Source organism: Phyllostomus hastatus, unplaced genomic scaffold (genome assembly GCF_019186645.2).
Source record: "Phyllostomus hastatus isolate PE091 unplaced genomic scaffold, TTU_PhHast_1.1 phas_contig_30, whole genome shotgun sequence".
Lineage (NCBI taxonomy): Eukaryota > Metazoa > Chordata > Mammalia > Chiroptera > Phyllostomidae > Phyllostomus > Phyllostomus hastatus.
This window is the reverse complement of record NW_025333841.1, coordinates 2,011,193-2,038,002: the sequence shown is the minus strand read 5'-3', so window position 1 is coordinate 2,038,002 and position 26,810 is coordinate 2,011,193. Positions and strand designations below refer to the sequence as shown.

General features: G+C 38.3%; 1 protein-coding gene across 1 annotated transcript; it reads right to left on the bottom strand.

The window, feature by feature from the left end:
* Window positions 1-911: 911 nt before the first annotated feature.
* On the bottom strand, window positions 912-26,810 carry UPRT (uracil phosphoribosyltransferase homolog). The gene is made up of 7 exons (XM_045839456.1): window positions 26,280-26,810; window positions 12,011-12,053; window positions 8,179-8,248; window positions 7,115-7,177; window positions 4,402-4,563; window positions 3,609-3,707; window positions 912-1,251 (listed from the first exon to the last, which is right to left on the bottom strand). Exons 1-7 carry the CDS (start codon window positions 26,654-26,656, stop codon window positions 1,145-1,147), a joined length of 921 nt encoding a protein of 306 aa, XP_045695412.1. The 5' UTR covers window positions 26,657-26,810; the 3' UTR covers window positions 912-1,144.

Below are 26,810 nucleotides of genomic sequence, written 5' to 3'. Positions count from 1 at the left end.
TCAGAACAGAAACACCAATTTCCAAAAAGGTTTATCTTCCTTTCAGAAGCTTCAATATGAATATATAAAGTTTAGGAATTTTAAAAAATATCACGGTTTCCTTTTCCAGTTTGATTTATCAACAGTTGACAAACATGCAAAATAACTAATTTCCAAATCAAAAACCTCTAGTAAAAACATTCAAATTAAAAAGCCAGCTTTTCCATTTCCTTATTGGCCATAAAACTCAACAAGAAACTGTCCTTTTCTCCCTCACCTCAGAAAAATCACCACCAATTTCTTTCTAGGACGTTGATGACCTGAACAGTACTTAGACTTAGCCCTCCCTCGTCAGCATCCAGACATCCCTGTTTCAATCTATGTGAGTTTATGTTACAGTTCCCATTGCAGGAAGTGCCCCACCATTTTATTCACTGCATTACATTTGGCAAATCACCTACTAGCACTTTACAGGGCAGGAAATGAGTCAGGAAAAACATAATGGCCTGACTGAAAACCTAGCCACACATCCTGTGCCTGCCACTTGAGTGAGGATATTAACGAAATGTAAAATTCAAGGAGGAATTTTTTTTCATCCTCTCCCAGTTCCCAGCATGTATAGTACCGGGAAATAAATAGTAGAGGAAGGGATGGCTGGGGTGGGGGAGAGTGGTGGTGGTGGGGGGAATGGAGATAACTGTCTTTGAACAACAATAAAAAATGAAAAAAAAAATAGTAGAGGAAGGTGAAAACAGCCACATAAATGGAAACTCCCTAGAACTAAAAGTAAACTAAATAATATGCAAACTATAGTGGGCCAAAGAACTTACATCCATTTGGATTTTATCTGTGGCTGCAAGCAATCTCCAAACTGAGAGGCTCACAAATTAGGGACCAGTTTCAATGATGTGCATAAAAAGATTATTAACATATTTTCTAAGAGTTGTGTGTACTTTATTGTTGAATTTGGTGCGAACAGTCAAGAAATGACCAAATAAAATAAATACACCTCAAACGTTTTCTTTTTACTATATGCACTTCCAAAGATTACGAAGCATATTTAACACAATTTTCTGTGCTATTCCTCAACTGAATCAATGAAACATGTAAAAACTCAAAATATAACTGTAATATTACACAAGATGATAAATTTTCCTTCAATAGCTTAATCTGTTCCAAAGTATTTCTGTCCAAAATGTGTAGGTGCAACAGGATGAACTTCGGTGGTTAAAATTGTAATCTCTGGAAACTCCTGAATGATTGATTTGGCACCTGCAAAAAATAAGAGGAAGAAAATTATTATTATTGCAGGGCTTTTGGTAACATTAGTTGGAATTCAGGAATTTTATGGTCAGTCACTAGGCCTCATATTCACAGAGGATACAGAGCAATGACCTTTGGGTACATAGCGAGACTGAGTTAAGCAGTTTTTTTAAGGTCTGATATATGAAAAGCTTTGAAAGTCGTCAAACTATGCCCCCACCCACTCAGTCATAAATTCTTATAATCAATTATTTTATAGCCAAGATTTGAAAAACATATTAAGTTACAGCAACTTCTCCCCTGAAGAACCTTTTGTTTTGTTTCCTTTTAAAGGCAACTGGAATAGAGAGAATATACCGTATTTTTTAGACTATAAAATGCACTCCCTCCCCACCCCACCCCCAATTTGGGAGGAATAATGGTCGTTAATGCTGCTGTTGAGTTCTGTTTACATGTACATTGGTGAAATATTATGTTATTTATGTTATGAAATATTTTACCACATTTTTGGCTTCAAAATTTTTTTTCCTATTTTCCTCCTCTAAAACGTAGGTGCGTCTTATGGTCTGAAAAATACGGTAGTTCTGCAAATGGGATCATACATAAGATGATGATTTCTCAACTGGAACACTGTGAAACAAGTGCAAAGACTTCTTTGTTATGTTGGCACAAGCTAGCTTTTAAGAAATTAATACTCTAGCTTTTATTGGGGAGGGTAAGGGAGGGGCACAGGAAAGGGACCAGGTAGTATCCCAGTCAAGCTAAAAAGCCAATAGCCAGTCTGCCACAGAATATGATTTTTATTCATCCATAATGTCACAGAATAGTATAATATTGTCGTGTATACTATTAGGACTAATACAGTTGCTTGTCTACTCCCAAAGGCAGAGAACCCAATAATTATTTGGTTAGCTCAATGTTTACAGTGCCATCTGTTATATATAAATGGATGACCAAGCAAATCACGCTTTGTCACCATGAACATCTGAACTACAGGTAATTATTTTTATCATGAAACAGCAAAATAATCAATGGCTTACTAAACACAGCCCTCCAAAAATTAAAACTCTGTGGCTGATTCAGGCTTTGCCTAAGACTTGGAACCTTTGGAAATGAAGAAATGCCCTAATTAGAAGCCACATATTTCTCTTTCTTTTCAGTTATGAAACAAATACAAATTCATTGTGGAACATTTGGAAAATATTTTTAAAACCTTAAAAAATAAAATGAATCACTTAGAATCCTACCATCTGAAAATAACCACTATTAATGTTGTACATGCATTTTAAAATGAAGATGGAAACAGTATTACGCGTCTGTCTAGCCTCTCATGCTGAGGAAAGATTAGGTTCTATGTTAAATCCAAGTCTGATTTTAGTCATAATTTGTATTAGTCATCTCTAAACATGGTAATAACATTTAACACTATTCTAATGCTATTCTTTATCCTGCCCTTTTACACTCACCATATGGATTGTTTGATGTCATTATTTTCAAAAAACATGATTTAACAGTTACATATGACATCCTTTGAATATATATTTGTTTAACCATTTCCTTATTGTAACTTATTTACATACTTTCAAATTTTTCCTTACACTAAGCATTTTTATATGCATCTATGATTATTTTATCAGGATACTCTCACAATTGTCCTACATTACATGGCAAACAAAAGTAGGGCCCTAAATTAGGCTTACCTCCCTCACAAAATGGAGAAGACTGTTTTGTCACAAGGTTCTTTGAGCAGAAGTCTAACGTTAAAAACTTCTGCTCTTTGCTTCACAGTGCAAAGCATACTTAAGTAAGACCACAGGGCTAGCTACAATCTATCATTTCTTGCTGTTTGGGTGCAGTTCTCAGGCTCATATGAGGAGCCAGGAGAAACAGCAACCTTTTGGCCAATTGCAGGCTCTACCCAAACACGGCCACTAGGAAAACGATTGCTATCCCCTTACCTGGGATTAGTTCATACTTTTCCATTTCAATTTCGACAACTTAAGAATGGTGTAAAATAGGCCTTGGCTGGCATAGCTCAGTGGATTGAGCACAGGCTGCGAACCAAAGTGTCGCAGGTTCGATTCCCAGTCAGGGTACATGCCTGGGTTGCAGGCCATGACACCCAGCAACCACACATTGATGTTTCTCTCTCTCTCTCTCTCTATCTCCCTCCCTTCCCTCTCTAAAAATAAATAAATAAAATATTTTTAAAAAAAAGAATGGTGTAAAATATTATCACTAGGCTTACTACCAAAATCAGATTTAGATTTAATGTGGATGCAAATAAACTTTTCATCAGGATGAGAGGCTGGACAGATGCACACTAGACTGTCAGAACACCTGTTACTGCTTCATGCTGAACTTACCATGAGGAGTGGAGAAGAGACTGAGAAGAATGATAACACTGGGTTGAACCCCATGTTCTATAAGAACCTTTACAGCTTCAATTACAGTATTTCCAGTGCCTGAAATCAAATGATAACCAAAGGAATTGGCAACTTTAACATTCATCTCAAAATATATTTATGTTTCTTTGAAGTAAAGGCAGTTAGGTAATCTAATGTAAGAGACCACTAGGCAAAGCTTCATTTGAGGTACCTGTTCTTTACCAATGATGTTATTTTCAATAATGGACATGACACATACACTTTACAGTTTTCAAAGGCAAAACAAATCCTAAATTCATTCAGTATTTGAGATATCAGATTTAACACCCACCCTCTACCCCCGATGCCAAGAAACCATGGCATGTGTGATCTGGGTAAGCTTAGGCAACATACATATATTAAAAGAAAAAAACATTCCTTCCAGGGAGGATAAATCCTAGAGAAAATCATTGCTATAATTCATTGGGCTAGAGAGGGGACATATTTCAATATATTTTCTGTGTTTTATATATTTTGCTTCACTGGGTCTGTTGCTTCAATGTGTTCATTTTAAGGGCGAAGCTCTTTGGATCTAATACGGTTTGAATAATGTATATCCTCTTACTACACAATAAAAATTCTCCAGCGAACTGCCCAAGGCAACTCCAAATCCAACTGAGAAAAACACATTTAGAAACAGTTTCTGCCTTATAAAGGGTGCCCAGAAGGCAGGTACTAAATTGAATTGTAACTTATCTAACCAAAGGTTACAAATTAAACCCAAACCACTCACTGAGAATTGGATACATCAGAAGGACTTTTCTCCTATAAATGTCTGGAGGGAACTTGGCATAATATACTTTGGCTCTTTGTGTCTCCTCATCACTCTGAATCAGGATCTTTCCAATACGTATGGATCGGCAGCAATCTCGTAAACCTTGTTCCATTGCCTCACCTTGAAGAAGGAAATAAATATGAAGGAAAAGAGTGTTAGGGGAGATAGAGTGAAAGTCAAGAATAGTCCAAAGCAATGTTTCTGACTGTTATTAATACAAAGGACACTGTCAAGATGAAGCAATTCTTCCTGAGCTAACAGCTTTACTTCTGATATGTTTATATTTTATAGTTAGGGCAGATCAATGAAACTAGGTTATGGGCTAGTCAATGAAACTGGGATAAGCTAGTTTTATTGCTGGCATGCAAGTTTTAGAGCTGTCATGCTTCCATGATTACAGGAAATAAAGTGTTTTGTTGAGCTGCTCCCTGAGCTTTTCCAGTATCTGGAACACTTTACTCTTATTATTTAGGGGAGCCTTTAAACAATCTAAACTTGTTACTTTTGTCTGGAAAAATATAAAAGGTTGATGGAACAATGAAGTCTACAGACCAAAGGATCTCCTTTTAGATCAAGGTGGCACTGGGAGACCTCACTTAGCCCCAGCAATAACTTCAGTGGCAAAGGTTTTGGTGGCAAATTGTGGAAAAATAATGTTTGTTCTCTCTTTCCCCAGAAAACCACGAATGACAGCACCCCCACCCCTTTGGTTTCTGAACATGGAGCTATTCTGAGACTGGACTCTTTTAAGGAAGTGTTTGACAAAAGTCAATCATTCTCATACCACCTTAAAGATTTTAGGCTATAATTCTACTTGTATTATTTATTTACTTATTTATTTATTTTTAAAGATTTTTATTTATTTATCTTTAGAGAGGGAAGGGAGGGAGAAAGAGAGAGAGATAGAAACATGAATGTGCGTTTGCTGGGGGCCCTGGCCTGCAACCCTGGCATGTGCCCTGGCTGAGAATTGAACCTGTGACACTTTGGTTCGCAGCCCAAGCTCAATCCACTGAGCTACGCCAGCCAGGGCTACTTGTATTATTTATTTAATATTTTTCTTTTTAAAAAGATTTTATTTATTTATTTTTAGAGAGACAGGAAGGGAAGGAGAGGGGGATTCCACCCAAATTTTTGAGGGAAAAATAAGGATGTTCATTATACATGGGTATAATGATTACATACCCTGGGTATAATAATCCCGTGTATAATGTACACAAAAATGCGGAAGCACATTATACATGGCAAAATATGGTAGCTCTTAAACAATTATAGGATTTTCAGGACAGTGTTGTTTAACCTTTTAAAACTGGTAAAGACAATGGAGATAGACTTTTCAGTTACAGTCTCTTCTGTGTTAGTTCAGCTCCTGCCCTAAAGGCAGCAGCATAGTCCTCAGACCCCAGATGACCATGGGGTGATGCATAGACAGGGTTATTCTTAATCTTAAGAGCTATTGATCAGTTTTCATATATATCAGAAACTGTTTTTATGTTTACAGTAATGATTATAAAGGTCCCTCTTAAAGTACATGTAAACAAAACCAGTTAAAGAAACATTAGGTAAATAGCCCTGGCTGGTGTAGCTCAGTGGACTGAGTGCAGGCTGTGAACCAAAGGTTTGCCGGTTCAATTCCCAGTCAGGGCACATGCCTGGGTTGTAGGCCAGGTCCCCAGTTGAGGGCATTTGAGAGGCAACCACACACTGATGTTTCTCTCCCTCTATTTCTCCATCCCTTCTCCTCTCTCTACAAATAAAAATAAATAAAATCTGTTAAAAAAATTGGGCAGAAAAACAGCACATTATACAAGGCAAAATATGGTACTTTCTAATAAAAAGGGAGTTTAAAGCTCCTATTTTACTTCAGGCATTCAGTTATTCACAAATAGAACTCTATAGCCAGAAGAGAAAAGGAAATGTTTATACATTTAAAAAAACAATAACAGTCCATCTGCTTCCAGTGCAAGGGGGCTTCCAGTGTACTCTGGATCTCGTGCAAAAATAATTAAGTTGCTGAATGGAAAGAATCACCTCCACGTAACCTATGTTTTAATTATAGGCATGTGATTTTTCTGCACAAAAGTTAGTTTAGAAGGGTAATCAGCTGGACTCAAGCACAAACACAACATTTATGAGCAACTGCAAACACCTAGAGTTAATGACAGTTAAGTGCTTTTGCCTAGATGGTCACATACTCATCAAATATAAAACTAAAAATATTGAACATGTCATTCAGTCCAGCTCCTGACAGGGTACGACTATTCCATACCAAAGCAATAAAAAACAGAAATATTTTCTTAGCCAGGTTTGCAAGGTTCTGCAGGCCTGAAATTGTGCCATAATCCATCAGTTTTTAAGCTGCCCTGTTCTCCCCAAATGAGCATAATTGCATCTTCCTATCCTCCCACCCTCCTCTGAACCTTTTTGAAAGCTGGCTTGCCCACGGGGGCAGGCAGGCCAGTAGGGAAGATGCTCTGCGGTTAAAATGATCCAAACTCAGCAACACATAGACCACAATTCCAAGGCCACATGGAGACAGGCAACACAGGTAGGGAGATTTAAGCTGAAGCAGGCTGTAGCTGCAATTATGACAGACAAGCTCACTTCTCTCCTGGAAAACAGCAACAGATTCTATGCATGCAAAGAGACAAAAGTGCACATGTGAACTTACCGCTTCTCATTATGCTGACCCCACAGTTTCCCTTCTCAAATTGCACTCCTTCATACTTGTACCCTGTTGAGGAATAAATCCAAGGATGTTATCTTTCATCATTGAAGCAAACTACTTATTCTACAAAGTGCCTATGGTTTAAAGCAGATGGGTATGAACCAACCCTTGTCCAGATACACTGCATAATGTCTTAGATTTCCTATGAAAATAATGAGAAGAGTCAAGACTTTTCATAGTTATTTATTAATTCTTTATAAGAATCCTATGGAGATAACCGGGAGAGGTGGACTTCGTCAAGTGGGAATAGGACATATGATAGCATGATATTCACAGACACATTCTTCAAGCTGAATTCAGAGAATCACTGCACTCTGAGAATGCTACAAACACCATCAATTTAAGCTGGCACCCACTTTGAGTCACAGCAGAGAACCTCCTGATTCTGTCTCTCTTTATGAGCCTCCATTCTGCCTTAAGAAGCAAAAGAAAGAGACTGAAGTCGTTACGAAGATAGGTTCAACCCTTGCTGTCATCCTAAATGTGTTTAAATTATGCAGCAAGTGTAGCCCCCAACTCGAAGAGTCAACCTTCGAATAGAACAGCTTCCATTACTTACTGAAAAAAAAAAATCAGAATTTCAAATCCATGAACAGGGATCTTTGGCTGCTTTCTATTTGAGTATCACAAGGCACCTTCTCCAATTCTCATCTTTTTTAGTTTTCTTTTTCTTTTTTACTCCTCATACTTTTACGTAGAGTTCCAATGTCAAGCCAGCCCACCCATTTTGTTCCTCACAGAGGTTAAGATAAGCTGCCAGCAATTCTTAACCCCAGTACCAATGGGCTGTCATCAAAGGCAACACCTGAATGCTAAAGAACATTTATTAGCCTGTAACCCACATACATTTCTTTACTAAATGTCTCCAGGTTATTAAGTTGTTTAAAAGAGCAGCTCCACCTAGACTCCACATTCTACCTAGTAATTTGTGCAGACTGCTCTTTCCATCCCCTCCAATTCTAACGCAATATTTTTTTGAGGAAAATTACAGTAACACCTCTGATTACCTGTTGGAGTGGTCACCACGCATTCTTTATATGGCAGCTGATTCAATCCCTCTTCCACAACAAGTCTGATCTAGAAAGTCAAAGAAAGAATAAGTTGAAAATCTGCTAAGAATCTCCTGTTACCTGTTAGCCTCCAGAGCTAAATACTAGGCAAAGTTCAGTAACACACTAGGCAAGGATTTAGCTTATAGAGGAAGGAAAGGGGCCCCTATTATGGGTCAGATAGAGACAGACCAAAATGCCAGGCTGCTTGCTGCTAGGTAGCCAACCTTGTTTAGGCACCTGATTTCCCAAAGAAAGCTTAAGTATGCCTTATGATTCTCATTCAGTCGGTCTAGGCTATATTAAAAGAGATGCAAAACTACAGCAAATGACAAGAGTCATGGTAGACACCCTTGGAAGTAATAAACTTCTGGTTACTCTGGAAATAGTGTACAAAGGAAACCTCTTTGCCTTGTTCAGTACTTTGAAATTGTTCAGTTAGATTCTTTTTAACAAGTCCTACCACAATGTGAAGTGACGCCTGAAACTTGTTAGTAAGAAATAAATGAGTGGATGGGGTTTGAACCAATTTGAGCTTGAAGTAGGAACAAGTTGAATGCATTCAGGCTTTTTAGCTAAAAAAAAAAAAAATGCTCCTAATGATCTTAATGTGTGGGTATTGAGGAAAGAATCCATCAGAACTACAATAAACAGCATCCAAAAGCCAGGTGTGATATTTCTTCCTATAAGCACCAGGGATCTACTACCATAAAGGCAGTGCTGAGTCTAAAATGCACATTTTCTGCTATCAATATTACAATATTGACTAAGAATCAGGAAGAGCAGGGAGAAACGCTAGGTGCCATTCACTGTTACCACAACACAACACCCTGTTGTCAATGAAATGATCCAACACTTTGTCAGCCCGCAGCACGAGACAGAGGGTCCAGGGACCTCATGAACACTGTGTATGAGCACACTCACCTCTAACCACCACCTTCTGTGGGGGTTCATGTTTCTTACAAGCAGATCGCAAGGGGAGAAGATGATCCTTTTCTTTGAAGACCTAAATCTCCTCCTAATGAGACTCCTCTAAAGAGTTGTACCTTTCCGGCAACCCTGGGACAGAAATTTGTGTCCGAGCCTTATACAAGAACATAAAACCAGAAAATGTTTGAAATATAAAGAACTTAAGATCTGAGTGCCAGGGAAGCCAATCCTGATAAATTCAGGATAGAATTAATGTCAACTATAATGGGACCCTTGTCCTAGAAGAGACAGTGTACTAGAAAACCTCAACACTGGAAACCTAAACAGCTCCAGTCCCTGCCACAACACACAGACCCTCTTCCCCCCACCTCCCAATATCAGGACCTTCACAGCCAACTGCAGAGAACAGAGAGGCCCCAATTATCATCCCCTCAGGTGCGTTATGCCCTGGATCCTTATTATCTCATTTGATTAAGATACGAGGGGGGACCCAAAGAAACCCCTGAATTTATTTATAAAAATTGTGCATTTACTCTTACATGTTTAAACTTCAGTCACCTTCAAAGTACTCTTCATTTGATACAATACACCTAACTGAGACTTTTTTCCTCTGCTCAAAATAGTTTTTGAACTCATCAATTTGGATGCCTTTTAGTGCTTCTACTATTCTTTGTTTCACCTCTTCCACATCAGCAAAACTTTTCCCTTTGAGGACTTTTTTCATCTGGGGAAGCAAAAAAAAAAAAAGTCGCTCAGGGCAAGATTTGATGAATAGGGAGGGTGGGGCATAGCAGTCATGTTGTTTTGGTCAAAAACTGCTGAACACTCAACGTGGTATGGGCTGGTGCACTCAAAAATCACCCACCATGAAATGGGCAAACACGTTGAAATAGTCTTCAAAAAAATTGACTGAAGCCGATTGCAGCCTCTCAGAACAACCCTAGTTGGTACACTGATACAGATGGGTTCCTAGAACACTCACCTAGCAGGGAAACTATAAGGGGCCTGCCCTCCAGAAGATAATTCCAGCTTTTTGGGTCCCCTCTCATATAATGCTTACTCTTTCAGGCAAGCATTTTACAGTAATCACAAACTTAACTCCTGCTTTCTGTAGAAAAGGGGCATAAGAAAAGCAAAGAAACAGGAATCATTTTCCACCAATGAACCCTAGACCTCTCTTTTCCCCACAGCTGCCACTGACACAAGTTCCTTTTTCCTTAAACCTGCTCCTTTATTTTGATAAAAAGCATAATGACAGAATGCCCTAACTACCACTCCAGAAATGTCAATTACACTTATCTTGATGAAATCCAAGGATTACTACTGCCCTTACAAACTCAAATAGTTATAAATAGAAGTTGCCTCTGAACCAAGATTATTTAAAGCCGAAAGTATAGTAGTTGCCTATACTCTTGAAATATAAGATTTTTCACAGGAAAAATTTAAATGAAAATTAATAAGCCACTTTTTTCTCTTTACCAAACTAAATACTGATAACAGTATTTAGACTGCAAACTCCATGAGAACAGGGACCTGTCTGTATTCTTTACTGCTGTATTTCTTCCCCCTGCAACACAGCTTAGCACAGTGCCTGACTTACAGGAGTTCAATATGTTTCATAAATGAATGAATGAATGAATATTAATAACCACAGCAGAAAATGCATCAATCTTATTGTAAGAACTGAGCACACTTACATATAAACACAAAAAGGAAACACAGTGCTTACCCTGAAAACAACACAATCTAGCCTGAGATACTCTCAGATCACACTAGCTAAACAGAACTGAGCTTGGTCAATACTTAACACAAAGTCCCTGAGGAAAGCATAGACAATCCAACTCAATATTACACATGTGAGGATAGTAATGAAAAGAAGAGGCAAAATAAACATGTCCCATGTAATAATTGCAGGAGTTAATTTTTGTGTATTAAATGCATATTACAGGGTAACTATTAGGTCTCCTTACATCTTCGGTTTTCTTTTAATGTATTGGGTTGGCCAAAAAGTCCATTTAGTTTTTTCCGTAAAATAAAAGATACATTTTTCATTTTCACCAATAACTTTATTGATTTGGAGATCTTGAGTATGTTGGCTATCTCCCCTGTGGAATGACGCTGATGGTTCTCACTTATGTCTCAATTCGTTCACTATCAACTTCAACTGCTCTACCTGACTGTGGAGCATCATCCAGCAAGAAATCTGCAGCATGAAACTTCACAAATCATTTTTGACATGTTCGATCAGTCACAGCACCTTTTCCATACACTGCACAAATCTTTTTTTTTTTTTTTTGCATTTCAGTTGCATTTTTACCTTTCTTGAAATAGTAAAGCATGGTATGCCAAGAATGTTGTGTATTTTCTTCTACCTTCAATATTAAAATGACTACACAAAAATTCACCAATTTTGATAAGTATTTAAATGCATGCTGATACCACAGCTGTCATGATACAATCTAACAAAATTGTTTTGAATGAAGTTAAAAACAACTAAGCACTGCCAGAGCCATCTTACAGAAAAAAAAAATTTCTTTTGGCCAACCCAATGCTTCATTTCACTGTCCTAAGATAAGGCATTTAAGGGTTACGTATAACCAGGTTTGCGAGATCCATTTGAGAGATAGGGATGCCTGAAAGCTACAGAAAATAAGTTTATGGGCAATGCTTTGAGGTGAAAGGGATTGAGACAGAGCTAGAGCTTAATGCAACAGAAGAAGCAATACTTCATAAGTCTAGCAAGATGAAGGTTACTTGGTACAATCTCTCTCACCCCCAGAATGCTCTAAAATACCCTTGGCCTACTATGGTCATATCATTAGGAACAGCAATGAAATGAAAATGGAAATCCTCCACCTACCAAACGATCCGCAGAAAACATGAAGTCCCCTCTACTGGCTGTCCTAAAACAAAAAGTGGTACAAGTTTTAGTCTAGATTAGAGCTTTAAGGTAAAATATTAATCATTATATACAGTAACACTCATATTATGATCTATTACATACTAAAAGCTTAAAAGTTTACACGTACAGACTATTATTAAGGCAAGATATTTTTCACTAGGATACAGGAGGCTAAATGGAATGACTTGATCAGTATTATTGAGAATATTTATTTGATATCAACATTAAAGTAGGAACTGGAAAGTGAGCAGTCACCCACTGAGCTGCCTAAGAATGTTATTTAAGCAGATGAACAAAGCTCTCCCTGGAAGATGGCAGTAAGACCACAGTTCAACTTAAGAGAAAAACTTTGTACTATGAAAATCAGGGTCCCCACTTCCTCCTCTTCCATTCAGCTTGCCATAACCCATGTACTTTGTCTATAATCCTTTTTGGAATGAGAATGGTACAAACAAATAAATCTTATACCTTCAAGAATGCATAACCTAATTTTTAAGATCTCTTTCTCAAATTATCGATTGATAATTTGTGCCTTTTGCCTGTTTTTCAATCAAATACTTTGTTCCCTATATCCTTCTGCCATTTTCCTGTACATTTCTTTCTGGTCAATCCTTTCATGTCCTTACATACCCAAGAAATGGTAATCAGGGGTTATACCTACCTACAAGCTGTTAACCAGCCAAAAAAAAAAAAAAAAAAAAAAAAAGGAATGTCAAAAGGCTGAAATTTTTTTCTGTACATAAAAATCTATTATCGAGCCCTGGCAGTTGTAGCTCAGTTGATTGAGTGCGGGGCTGGGACCCAAAGTGTCCCAGGTTCGATTCCCAGCCAGGGTACATGCCTGGGTTGCAGGCCATAACCCCCAGCAACCACACATTGATGTTTCTCTCTATCTCCCTCCCTTCCCTCTCTAAAAATAAATCAATAAAATCTTTAAAAATTTTAAAAGAATCTATTATCGTTCCTACTCTTTCTCCCATACATGTTAAATGATTCAATTAAACAGACTGTGTTACAATTTATGTATTTAAAAATCCCCATCTGACATAGCGCACCTAAAACATTCTCCAACATAGCATCAAAATGGCATATGCAAACATATATTATCTCAGTATACCATTAATCATGACTTTTTTTCAAGTTTCATTTACTTTCTCTGAGAAGGAAAAGCAATAAAATATTCCTGATACAAATGTCATTAAGTTTCTTAGTGTAACTAGAATTCTATCATATTATGGATATTAGTGAAACCAACAGCAAATCATAATAGACTAGGTATATTAGAATTTAGTTTTGAGACAAAATGATTAAATTAGTGCTTCTCAAGAATCATAGCTGCACTGGAAGGTAGTCATGTCTTAGGGCCTGCAGACCTGCCTGTAAAGCAAGCTTCAGAAGGTATGGTATGCTTAAGATAACAGAAGAATACAGTCTGGTAAGCATAAAATATGAGGTCTGTCTAGAAAAAGTCCAGCCATTGTTAATATAGCAAGAATGGTTAGCACGACATCAATGTAACCTGGCAGCCAAGGAGAGTGGACTGGAATGCTCATGTGTGAACAATGATGACTTCACTGTACTAGTCAGTGGGGGCGGTAGACACTGTTGAGTGAGCATGTGTACTGTGTGGCCGTCACATTAAAAATGACTGAGCAAGTAGAGCAACAAATCTGCTTCAAATTTTGCATTAAGCTTAAACATTCCTCCATGGAAACTATTCAGATGATTCAGACGGCTGTATGTATGGGCAACTGGTGATTGGCAGCTTCATCAGACAATGTACCTGTTCATGTATCATGTCTCATGTAGAGTTTTTTGGTGAAACATCAAATCACCCAGGTGACTCAGCTGCCCTACAGTCCAGATTTGGTGCCCTGCGACTTCTACCTTTTTCCAAAACTAAAATCACCTTTGAAAGGAAAACATTTCAGATTGTCTATGAGATTCAAGAAAAGACAAGGGGGCAGCTGATGGCAACTGGGAGAACTGTATGAGGTCCTAAGGTGCCTACTTTGAAGGGGACTAAGGTGTCATTGTCCTATGTACAATGTTTCTTGTATTTTGTATCTTCTTCAATAAATGTCTCTATTTTTCATAGTACATGCCTGGATACTTCCTAGACAGACCTCGTATAGCTCTGTTCTTTTCCTTCTTCTCTTCAGATAATGTCACCAACTCACAATTCAAGATATCTTACAGAACTCTCTTTCTGTTTGAGACTACCTGGCCATTGTTATGTAGACCAGGACAGGAAGGATGCTGCCAGGAACTGAATAAATCAGATTGTTGAAGCTTGCATAAGAAGTCACAGCCTATGACCCTGAACCCCTTACTCATGATTTTTGCCCTTAAAAGCCCCGAATAGTAAGTCATTGTCTGGCTTTGGCTTTAAGTGATACAGCTTCCCACTCTCCTTGCTTAACATTCTGCAAATAAAGTGACTGTACTTTCACCACTGCAAACTGGGTGTTCAATGTTTGGCTCTGCTGTGTGCCAAAAAGAGATGAACACTTGTCCTGTTCAGTTACCATCACTCTCTAAAATACGGACCATAATTGAGCAATAGCAAGAATATAGGTCTGTATTCTTTATATTCCCTAAATATTTATATATGCCTTAAACTCAAAAAACTCTATTTACACACATCTACTACATACATGGAGAGACCACTTAAAACAGGCTCTATATTATGTACTGTGGTTTGCAAATGAAACCATACTATTACACTAGTACCTTTCATTTCTGCAACTAATCTTCCTAACATGCTTGTCAAGGAAGAAAAAGTCAGGGAACTACAAAAAAAACAAACAAACACTAAAGCCTACTGTCCTGTTTGCTAGACCTGTATGAGTACAAAGTTGTCAAGTTAGCCAGAACACAGTTTTTCAATAGGAAAGAAAAGTCTGGATTAGTCTTAAAGAAATATCCACTAACATATCCTAGGAACACATCTGAAATATTTGGTTTTAAGTTCTGAACAATTACGCGTAGTTTATTACATAGAAAAGTTGTATTAGGTTAAGTGTTCACAGTTTAACAAATCTATTAATTTATTTTGGAATCAGATATTTTAACACCTTTTACACTCTCCTGCAAAATATTCAGTCTTAGCTAACAACTTTCACATAGTAATCACCTTCTCCACATTCTTAAAATGGTACATACTATGAACTAATATGTACTGGCATCTCTTTATAGTTATTTCAATAACTATAAAGTGACTTCCAATTAAAGCATCCACTGCTCCAAATCATCCACTACAAACAGTAATTACTGTATTTTGCTGGGTATAATGTGCCCCCCCCCAATATTTTTGAGGGGAAAATAAGGATGCACATTATACATGGGTAGTACTAATTCCATATCTCTATATAAATGTTTTTAATTCTTTTTTAAAGATTTTATTTATTTTTAGAGAGAGTGGAACAAAACAAGAAAGAGAGGGAGAGAAACATCAATGTGTGGTTGCATCTCACACCCTCCACTAAGGACATACATGCCTACAACCCAGACATGTGCCCTGACTGGGGATCGAACAGGTAACTATTTGGTTCAGAGGCTGGCACTCAATCCACTGAGCCACACCAGCCAGGGCTACATATTTGTAATTCTTTTATTTATGCTTATGCATTAAAAGTGTAACTCTAGAAAACAATTAACGATATGCATATGCAAAATAATGCCCTGGAATATGGTAGTCAGTTTTGTTTCTAAACATAAATATATAAATAACTGAATTAAAAAATTAAAACAAAAGATTTTTTTTCTTGAAAGTTTGGGCCAAAATGTGGGTGAGCATTATACACAGCAAAATATGGTACTAGCCCTGACCGGTGTGGCTCAGTTAGTTGGAGTGTCCTCCTGTAACTGAAAGGTTGCAGGTTCGATTCCTGGTCAGGACACATACCTAGGTTTCAGGTTCAATCCCTGGTCTGGTTGCTTATAGGAGGCAACCAATCAATGCTTCTCTCTTGCATTTATGTTTCTCTCTCCCCCTTGCTCTGTCTGTAAAAGCAATGAAAAAATGTCCTCCAGTGAGGATTTTTTAAAAACAGTAATTACTAACCTACCTCCTACTGTTTTAGACAGACTGAAGATCCATAGTTTACTTTCAACCAATTAGAAATTAAAGTACAACCGGAATACAGTAAGTTTGTTGTATTTTTAAAAAACCCACAGTGGTTTTCCATATCTACATTTAAACCCTTAACACTGTTTCATACTAGAGTTTCATAAAGCAGGTATCTACTTGTTAGATCAATCAAGTTACACATTTTCTCTGAGCCCCTATTTTAGGCCCAACACTGGACTAAAGTATTTGTTAATAAAGGTGTTTTACTGTAAACCAAACCCTAGGCTTTATTAATCCCATGCACTTTGCTTTAAATTGTAACTGTACTCAATTTGTCTTAAAACCGTTTTTAAAAAGAAATTTCTCATACTAGAAACAAAGACATTTTAACCATTCTCTATCTAATAACAGCCCCAAAGAAAATCTAATGTAAAATTATTACAAAGCCACAAACACACTGACACACATCCCTGGAATATTAAAAAATATATCGAAGTAACCAATATCAATTTCTATTTATTTATTTAAAAGGTTTTATTCATTTATTTTTACAGAGAGGAAGGGAGGGAGAAAGAGAGGGAGAGAAACATCAATGTGTGGCTGCCTCTCCAGGGCTCCCTACTGGGGACCTGGCCTGCAACCCTGGCATGTGCCCTGACTGGGAATCAAACCAGGGACCCTTTGGTTTGCAGGCCTGTGCTCAATCCGCTGAACCATGCCAGCCAGGGCCCAAATACCAAATATTTAAATAGTGATATCTAGACACTCATAATTCAGAGCATGGAAATCTAATTAATATTAAGCTGAGCATCTTTTAAATTGTACAAACTCCAACCCAGATTAACAATGCAGACCTAACCATATCTGAGCACATACTTTTCTGGATACTCCCCCCAAATGTATGTTACGCATTTGTAGCAACAAAATGAAAGCCAAAGGCAGCCGTTAAAAAAAATGACCTTCACACTGAAACAACAACAGAATTAGAATCATATTGGAAGTCAAATCACCATTCTAATGTGGACTTGGTAAACCTAAGTTTGTACAGGTCTAGCAAACAGGGCAGTAGGCTTCAGCATTTTTTTGTACTTCACGGACTTTTCCCTACCTAAGATTGTCTATAAAGTGCTTCGAACCCCCCAGAGAGCCTTCAGCAATATTTAAAATCATGTATATGTCATAGCAAACCCAAACCAAGATGAAACCTTGAATCTCACTGACCTTTCTTTCAAATGGTAAATATCAATACAACAGGTATTTAATTATCATCCATAAGATATAGAAATGAGAAAGAAATGTTTTAAAGAATATTACAAATTTAAGACTTCAAGTAAAAATCTTTGCCCTCTTTCTTACTAGGCCTCACTGCTGCTGCGGCTAGAGGGATTCCCTAGTTGGTGGAAGATAATGTTGACCTTAAACCAACAGACTGCCTGATATTTCTCCAACAAACTGGGTTTATTTGAGAACAACAAGGAATTGCAATTCAGGACATGTGGTCGACAGGTGAACCATGGCAAGGTCAAAGAATAAAGGGGAGAAACTTTTTTTTTTTTTACAGAGAAAAAGAGGAGTTCAGAGGGGCCTTTGCAAACGAAGAGTCCAATGGAAGAAACTGGGAGTTCAAGGTGTAGTGACTTTTTACTGGCTGAGTCTTTCATTGGCTGAGAGGGTGGCAGGAGATGATCCTCCTTCTTCCTAATGGAGTAGTACAGTGGAAAATAATCTTCCTATTGGAGATAGAAAACACATCTCTGCCAGTTTGGGGTAATTGACAATGCATGGTAGGGTATGAGTGCTCCACCTACGGACCCTCCCAACTCAAATTTAAAAGACATTTTTGCTATGAACATGGCAGCACAACTTACAATAGCTAAGTGATGGAAGCAACCTAGATGCCCATCAGTAAATGAATGGATCAAAAAACTATGGTACATCTATACAATGGAATACTATGCAGCAGAAACAAAGGAGCTCCTACCCTTCCTGACAGCATGGATGGAACTGTAGAGCATTATGTTAAGTGAAGTAAGCCAGGTGATGATACCATATGATCTCACCTATAAGTGGAACCTAATCAACAAGGCAAACAATAGAAATATAACCAGAGACATTGAAATAAAGAACAAACAGACTGTAACCAGAGGGGAGTGGGAAGGGGATAATAGGGGAAGGGCCATCAAGGAACATGTATAACGGACACATGGACAAAGCCAAAGGGGGTAGGATTGAGGGTGGGAAGTGGGGGTGGGTGGGGCAGGGGGTGTGGTGGGGTGAAAATGGAGACAACTGTACTTGAGCAAGAATAAAAATTATTTTAAAAAAATTAAAAAGACATTTCTGTTTATTAAAACTTCACAATTACAACTTCAATTTTTCCAGCAGAAATTCCCACTTGATTACTCTGTTACTTCTCCCTATTCAGAATACACTTGACAATCCTTCCTTTTTTCTACAAAAAGTATTTTAACAACCCTCTATTTATCCATGTATGTATATACCAAGTGTACAAAGAGTTATTTATAAAGCTTTTCTAAAGAAGTCCAAAAGTTAGAGCAGGTACCGAATATTATACATATATTGCTCCTTGCTTTCCCACAGGTCATCATTTATTAAAAGCCTACTTGGTGCCAAGTATTAAGCACTTTTGGTGCATTATCTTACCTAATCCTCACACAACCTCAAGAGGTAGATTCTATTATTACCACTATTAAAGTGATGAAAGTAGGGAGGCTTACATAGGTGAAGAATTTCTACGGCCAGCAGTATTCCATTGTGTATTAGGTACCATAGTTGTTTCATCCACTCATGTACTGATAGTCACTTGGCCTGCTTCCAGATCTTGGGCAAGCACATACAATGAGATAAAGGTAGTTTATTCAATAAATGGTATTGAGAAAACTGGACAGACACACTCAGAAAAATCAAAATAGAACACCTTCTTATGTCATACACAAGAACAAACAGAATAAATTCAAAATGAATTAAAGACTTAAATGTTAGACCCCAAACCATAAAAATGCTAGAAGAAAACACAGGCAGTAAAATCTCAGACATTGCTTGTAGCAATATTTCTTCCAGTATATCTCTTTAGGCAAGGGAAACAAAAGAAAAAAATAAACAACTGGGACTATATCAAACTACAAAGTTTTTGCACAGCAAAGGAAACCATCAACAAAATAAAAAGACAACCTACCAAATGGGAGAGCATATTCACCAATACACCTGATAAGGGGTTAATACCAAAAATTGATAAAGAATTTATAAAACTCAACACCAAAAAAGGGCAACTCAATTAAAACATGGGCAAAGGACCTGAAGAGACAATTCTCCAAAGAGGACTTACAGATGACCAATAGACATATGAAAAGATGCTCAACATCACTAAATCCTCAGAGAAATGCAAAGTAAAACCACAATGAGATATTATCTCGCACCTGTCAGAATGGCTATCATCAATAAATCAACAAACAAGTGCTGGTGAGGATGTGGAGAAAGGGAACCCTTTTATACTGTTGGTGGGAATGCAGACTGGTGCAGCCACTATGGAAAGCAGCATGGAGATAGCTCAAAAAATTAAAAATGGAACTACCTTATGACCCAGCAATTCTACTTCTGGGAATTTATCCGAAGAAACCTGAAATAGTAATTTCAAAGAATATAAGCACCCCTATGTTTATTATAGTGTTTTTACCATTTTAAACTTTTTTTATTTTATTTATTTTTAGAGAGGAGAAGGGAGGGAGAGAGGGAGAGAAACATCAATGTGTGGTTGCCCCTCACACACCTACAAGTTTAAACTTTTTAAAGTACCTCCACAATGTTTTCCACAGTGACTGCACCACTGGCATTCCCAGCAACAATTCACCAGGGTTATTTTTTTCTCCACATCCTCTTCCAACACTTGCCATTTGTGGCTACATTGATGATAACCATTCTGACAGTTGTGTAATGAGATATAATGAAAAATAGTGCAGGGTTTTACATAAAGGAGTGTTGTTTTTGTTTTTTTAAGCAACGGGTGAAAGGGAAGTAGAACATAAAGTCTTTTTTTCGCAGGTTTAAACCAAAGGAATGCTTCATTTAAGATTAATGTTTAGTGAAAGCTCTACTAAACACATAAACTGTATTTCCAGAGCTATTTTGTTATTATGTGATCATTGACTAGCTTCAGTGTTGGTCATGGTATGCAGATGATTTATAAATGATTTTCCTTCTCCTTCCTTCACTCTCATAAAAACATACCCCCATTGAAATACTTAGAGCCAACCTAATCTGACTTGAAAAGTTAGGGGGGAAAAAGCATTTATTACCTGCCAGGTGTAAGTCATCAAGGCTACAACCCGTTAGTACTTTCTTTAAAAGCTCGTTAAATGGTGTCATTAATTATTTACTTGCACCTAAAAGCAGGGTTCAATGTAGAAAAACATTAAAAATCAGGTAAAAATGAATGAAGAGAAATGATCATTTTCCTTTAGAATCCAGGACTCAGTCATTCAGAAGTTTATTTTTTATAACAATTGGAACATTAGTGCCCCTATGTTCCAGGTACTGTGACATGCCAGACCTTCTTCCTGCCCCCCTGGGGTCCAGACTAGTTCACAAGACATTACTAGGATATGTCCAATAAATATTGTAACAGAAGTATGTATAGTTAAAGAGGTGAATTCCTCCCTCCTGGCTTAAAAGCCAGTTGGAAAATTCACATGGAATACCCAGGGAAACCAAAAACATGTCCATGTTTTAAACAATTTTCAGGTGACAGGTTTTTTTTTTTCCTGTTCTGGACATTTTGGTTTTGTACAAGTTGAGGGAGAAAGTTCTAAGATTCCTCCACTTTCAGGGTGATGCCAAGCCAGGTTCTCTGTGCTGGTTCTGTTTAGTGTGTGGAATCCCCAGCACAGCCTATTTTCTGAATCTGAAGCCAGGCAAATCACTATCCAAAGGGCTGTGGCCCAGCCTGAGTGCAGCACAATCATCCACGGTGTTTGCAAAAGCGGCAGGTGCTCAGGTTACCCACAAGACTACTTTAAGAATGGGAAGTAAAAAATGAGGGGAAAAAGAATCCCCAGGCAATTCAGATGTACAGCGTTGGTTAAAAATATTATGCCGTTGCTGGTGCGGCTCAATACATTGAGTGTTGGCCTGTGAACCAAAGGGTTGCCAGTTCAATTCCCAGTCAAGGTACACGCCTGGGATGCAGGCCAGGTCCCCAGTAGAGGGCGTGCGAGAGGCAACCACACATTGATGTTTCTCTCCCTCTCTTTTTCCCTCCCTTCTCCTCTCTAAAAATAAATAAATAAAAATTTTTAAAAGATTTTGTTTATTTATTTATTTACTTTTAGAGAGAGGGTAAGGAGAAAGAGAGGGAGAGAAACATCAATGTGCGGTTGCTGGGGGTCATGGCCCACAACCCAGGCATGTACCCTGACTGGGAATCGAACCTGCGACACTTTGGTTCGCAGCCCCACGCTCAATCCACTGAGCTATGCCAGCCAGGGCTTAAAATTTTTTAAATATAACAAATATTACATTACTTAGTGACTCAAATCACATTGGGCTGCACCCACATTAGGGCTGCACTAGATATTCATCCATCATAGGGTTACTTTTCTCCACTCCAGGTGACAAAAGAAAGTCACAAGACCGAACACGCTTTTCCTATAGTGCTAGTTCACAGACTATACAATTGCTAAGATTGTTCAACTTTCCTCCACACTTCATACTGAGGCCATGGAAAACCCCCTTCAAGAACAAGTATACAGGAAATATCCAAATATGCAACTGCTCATGAAACAGCTTTACTTTAATGTTTTAGGAGACAAAAGAAAACAAAATGGAGAGGGAAGATGATCTTTTAAATACACTGCATTGCCTGAAATACGGGGTCATGAACTTATAAGGGAAAAGGGCATTAACACTCAGATTTTGCTGGGTTTAGGGCACGAAGGGGACGGGAGGGGCAGTATATGTGGCGTAATCCATTGTAACAGTAGAATGTGGAAATGAAGGAGTCATTTCTCTTGTGTGACCCATGTGTGACTGAGTATTAATGATCTGACCATGGATGTTTTTAGATTACTGTACTCCCAGTGAAAGAGAATTTCCTTGAAATTCCATAATACAATGAACATAATTATGTTTCAAATACTGCACATTTCAATAAAAGACATTTAAATCTGTCCAATTTTCTCAATCTTGCCTGCTTTTAGTTACAACAACATGCAGTCCAGCTGGCTTAACACCCATTTCCCAGTGGCAAAATCAACTCAGCAAGCAATCCCATCACTAGACAGAACTACCAGACACTAACGACCAGAAAGGATAAAAGGAATAACAAGTACTCCAATGTCTTCTATTACCAGATAGCCCCATAGTGCACATATATTATATCACATGCCCTGAGGAAGACAGAATAACATTAAGTGATGGTACCTTCCATAATCAGACCCAAGTAAATATGGTTCCTCTTACTATAGGCACCCTACACCAACCCCTTAAAGGGAATGAAATAGGTCTTGTTTTTTTGAGGGGGGATGCCGATTTTTTAAGATAAAAGCAACAGAAGCCTCTATTAACAGATTTGACTAACAAAAACAAAACTAAAACACTGCCTCCTGCCTAAATAACTAAGCATCAATTAGTTATCAAAAATTGTAGTGAGTCTTTCCATACTATATCATACATGATAAAATTATGTAGAATCTGTGCTATTTTTAAAATAAAAATGTGAATTATATATACGATTTAATTTCTTTTACTATCTCCCAAAAGCTCAACAAACCAGCACTTATTATGAATGCAATCAGAATCATGCACAAATCCAAACATAAAGGTTTCAAATGCCTTAAATGTGCATAGCTCTTCACTGTTTATAATTGATGTTCAGAGTAAAGTATCTTGTTTTAGCCCCCTAGGAACTCCTTAAAATACTGCCAACATCCTCAATTTACAAATGATAAAAGCTGAAGCACAGAGATGCTAAACATCTTGCCTAAGCTCACAATGAATTCCAATGTCTCCTACCCAACTCAGAAAAAAAAAAAAAGATTTCACTTACACCCAGGTTTACCATACTAAGTAATGCAGTGAAATCAGGTATTGATATTGTTATATATGAATGCTGAGTGTCTTGCCCTTTTCAAGTTCTATAGTAATGGCTTACTCTTACATTGTCATGAAGACCCCTTTGTAAAATCGAATGAAATCTTAAGAAAACCTTACCTTATAAAAAAAATACATATGCAAATGTTCAAAGCAGCATTATTCATAATAGCCTCAGAGTGGAATACACTCAAATGTCCATCATTTCATGAATGGATAAAAAATGTGGTATATCCATACAATGGAATATCACTCAGCCAAAAAAGAAATGGAGTACTGATACAACATTATGAAAACAGGGAAAAGAATCTTGTCACCAAACACCACACATTGTATGATTCCACTTGTATGATGGGTCCACAATAGGAAAATCAATACAGACAGAAAGCAATCCAGGGCTTTGGGTGGGTTGGGGGTAAATGAGGACTGACTGCTCATGAGTATGGGGTATCTTGTTGGAGTGATGAAAATATTCTAAAATTGATTTTGTGATGGTTGCACAGCCATGAATATATTTAAAAGCCACAGAGTTATACACTTTAAACAGCATATTATATGGTATGTGAATTATATCTCAATAAAGATGTTCTATAAAAACAAGCATTAAAAAATGCACATACAAGTAACATTGGGCAGATGATTTCCAAAGATTTACTAAAGCCCCTAGATCCATCTACAGGTGCAGAGGGATTCAAGATTCAAGGTCATAACTCCTGCTCTTTAGAAATTAGAATGATCATCCTATTTTCTTTGTCTTACGGATGTTAGTTCAACTTCCTTCACCATAACTACCAACCCTATGCCTCCTACATTTTAAGATCACTACTTCATCTATTAGATCACATGACCACAGTGGTTTTCAATATGGATTCATTAAGACAGTTAAATAGTATAGTTTCATAACTATAATTTTTAAGAGCTTTAGAAAGACCATTTAGTAATTGACTGTTTATTATTTGAAAGGCATGGTTGGAATTCAAAAACGTAAAAGATCTCACCTATAGGTGGAACCTAATCAACAAAACAAAGAAACAAGCAAAATATAACCAGAGACATTAAAATTAAGAACAGACAGTAACCAGAGGGTAGATGGGAGGGGATAGTTGGGGGGGGGAGGGTTTTCACTAACATGTATAAAGGACACATGGACAAAACCAAAGGGAAGTAAGATCAAGGGTGGGAAGTGGGGATGGCTGGGGTGGGGGGGAATGGTAGGGGGAAATGGAGACAACTCTACTTGAACTACAATAAAAAATATGGAAAAAAAGAAAATATAAAGTAATCAATTTTAAATAAAATATCCCCAAACATAAAAAAATGAACAAAAATCAAAATGTTATTTGAATTTAAGGGAATTTTCTTGAAAAATAAGAAAAACAAAAATGTAAATGGAGGACAACTTTTGTCCTCAAGGAGCTTTAAAATCTAATAGATAAGATCGATATACAGACAACAATATACAAAATTGAAAGTGAATCTTGCATCAAAAAGGCCAGGGAAAATCAGCGAAAGGATGATTAAAGGAAAGCTTCTTGGTAGAGGTGGACATATAATGCTGGGCTTGACTTTGAAGAATAGGTAAGATTTGAACATGCAAAGGAGTAAAAAGCATTCCAGATGAGAGCAGAGGCAGAGATGGTTCAAAATAGTTCCTGGGAACCATGAAGAGGGGTTTACTTTAATGGCAAGCTAGATCCTGGCTTTTGGTAGGCTCTGAGAAGCCAAAGCAAGTTGCTGAGTAGAAGTTACCTAATCAAAGCAGTATATTAAAATAGGTGTCTGTATTCTCTCCTGTTCCACTGTTTGTCTCTCCTTACATGGACACCACACAGTCTTTTTAAAAAAATATTTGAATTTATTTTCTTATTTATTTATTTTTAGAGACTGGAAGAGAGGGAAAAAGAGAGAGAAACATCAGTGTGTGGTTGCCTCTCATGTGGCCCCCAATGGGGACCTGGCCCACAACCCAGGCATGTGCCCTCACTGGGAATCAAACCTACGCTGCTTTGGTTCGCAGCCCGCACTCAATCCACTGAACTATGCCAGCCAGGGCCCAAGGCAGTATATTAATAAAATTGATTGTTGAGTAACGTGTGAATGCACGTGGAGGAGAGAAAAAGTGAAGCAGGGAAACTAATTAGGCGCCTATTACAACAGTATGAAGAAATACTAGTCTGATTTAGGGAGTGGCAGCCTGAGTCTGTAGTCACTTTAAAAGCTCAAAGCATCCACCCAAAAAGTAGTTTTTGGACACGCAGTACCTACTCATTTAAAGTGCTGCCAATATAGAAGCCAACTATAGTTCCACCATGGTACATATATCCCTTGAGAAGCCCCATCTGCAACGTAAGTTTTCAGATCTCAAAATAGCATTTAACATGGAGTTTTGGCTACCTTAGTTTGTGGGATTAGAAAGGGCGCCAAAGGCTCCTTTAGGCCCCCTTTCCTCCATAAACTAACCGGGAAACAGTCGACGTTCTATCAGTTGGTGATAAAACAATCCTGATAAGATGTGGATAAGCTTGCACGCGACCAAGTAAACCTCGACATCGAGACTAAAAGACCTTAGAGATAATGATATCTGCAATAGCAAACACTAAAGGCACAGATGGTCTGTTAAGCACAACAAAATTTCCTTGAAATTGCTTTACTTCTATTTGTGAGCCTGAGGTTATTAGAGGTAGGGTATATAACCTCGCGTAGTATTATAGATTGACCATACGGACAGGCACCAGACAGCATAGGTGCATTCACCTGCCTGAAACGTTTTAGGGTTCCTCATTACTCAGAAGAGACAAAGAGGGAGTAGGAGGCTACCAACAAGACTTCGTTGGTCCAGAACGCAAAGCGATGTTAAACATTGTTATGAGGCAAAAAGAGTGCGGGAGGTCTGAGTCAAGAGATATTCCCCTTCAAAGAAAAGGTCCTTGCCCAGGTCTCCACAAGCCAGTTTCACCAGGTGAAAATTACCCCTTAGTTCTTTTGCTTCTAAGTCCTGCCCACCTCCAGAGAGACCCTCCAACTCCCTTTCCCCTTCCGCTCCAGACTCACTTGTCCCGGATGATGGTCTGCAGCTCCCGGATCTGGTCATTCATGGGTAGCAGTTTAAGCTGAGGCCCAATCTGCCAAGAGAGTTGGCTGTCCCTTGGAAGGCAATCAAGGGCCGATGCGTCATAGTCGCCACTGCCACCGTTACTCTCTGGGTTGAGGCTGGCGCCGGCGCAGGCCTTAGAGCCCCCCTCCCCCGGTACGCTAGAATGGGCGTGACTGGTGAGGAGACTCGGCTTCGCTTTGAAGGCGTTGTTTTCCCCAGCAGGATCTGGGATCAGGTCGCCAGATTGCGGCTCCTCAGGGCTTGGGGTAGAGGTAGAGTTTACTTGTTGGTTGTGACAGGGCATGGAGTCCCGACACCGTAACTCCGTGGCCATACACTGGACCCGGGCCGTCCCCGCAATACCGACTCCTAAGGATAAGGCAAGCAGGGAGAAACGGTGGACGCTCACGTGCTCTCCTGATAACCCCCGCGTCCTCGGACCTCTAGCCTCAACGGCCCTCTCACCCGCTCGGCTTCCGTAGGTTCCA

Coding starts and splice junctions, on each gene's coding strand:
- UPRT (XM_045839456.1), bottom strand. CDS start 26,656: ATGGCCACGGAGTTACGGTGTCGGGACTCCATGCCCTGTCACAACCAA. Junction 8,249..12,010: donor TGTTTTCTGCGGATCGTTTG/GTAGGTGGAGGA, acceptor TTGACTTTCTAG/ATCAGACTTGTTGTGGAAGA. Junction 3,708..4,401: donor TCTGATGTATCCAATTCTCA/GTGAGTGGTTTG, acceptor ATTTGATTTCAG/GCACTGGAAATACTGTAATT.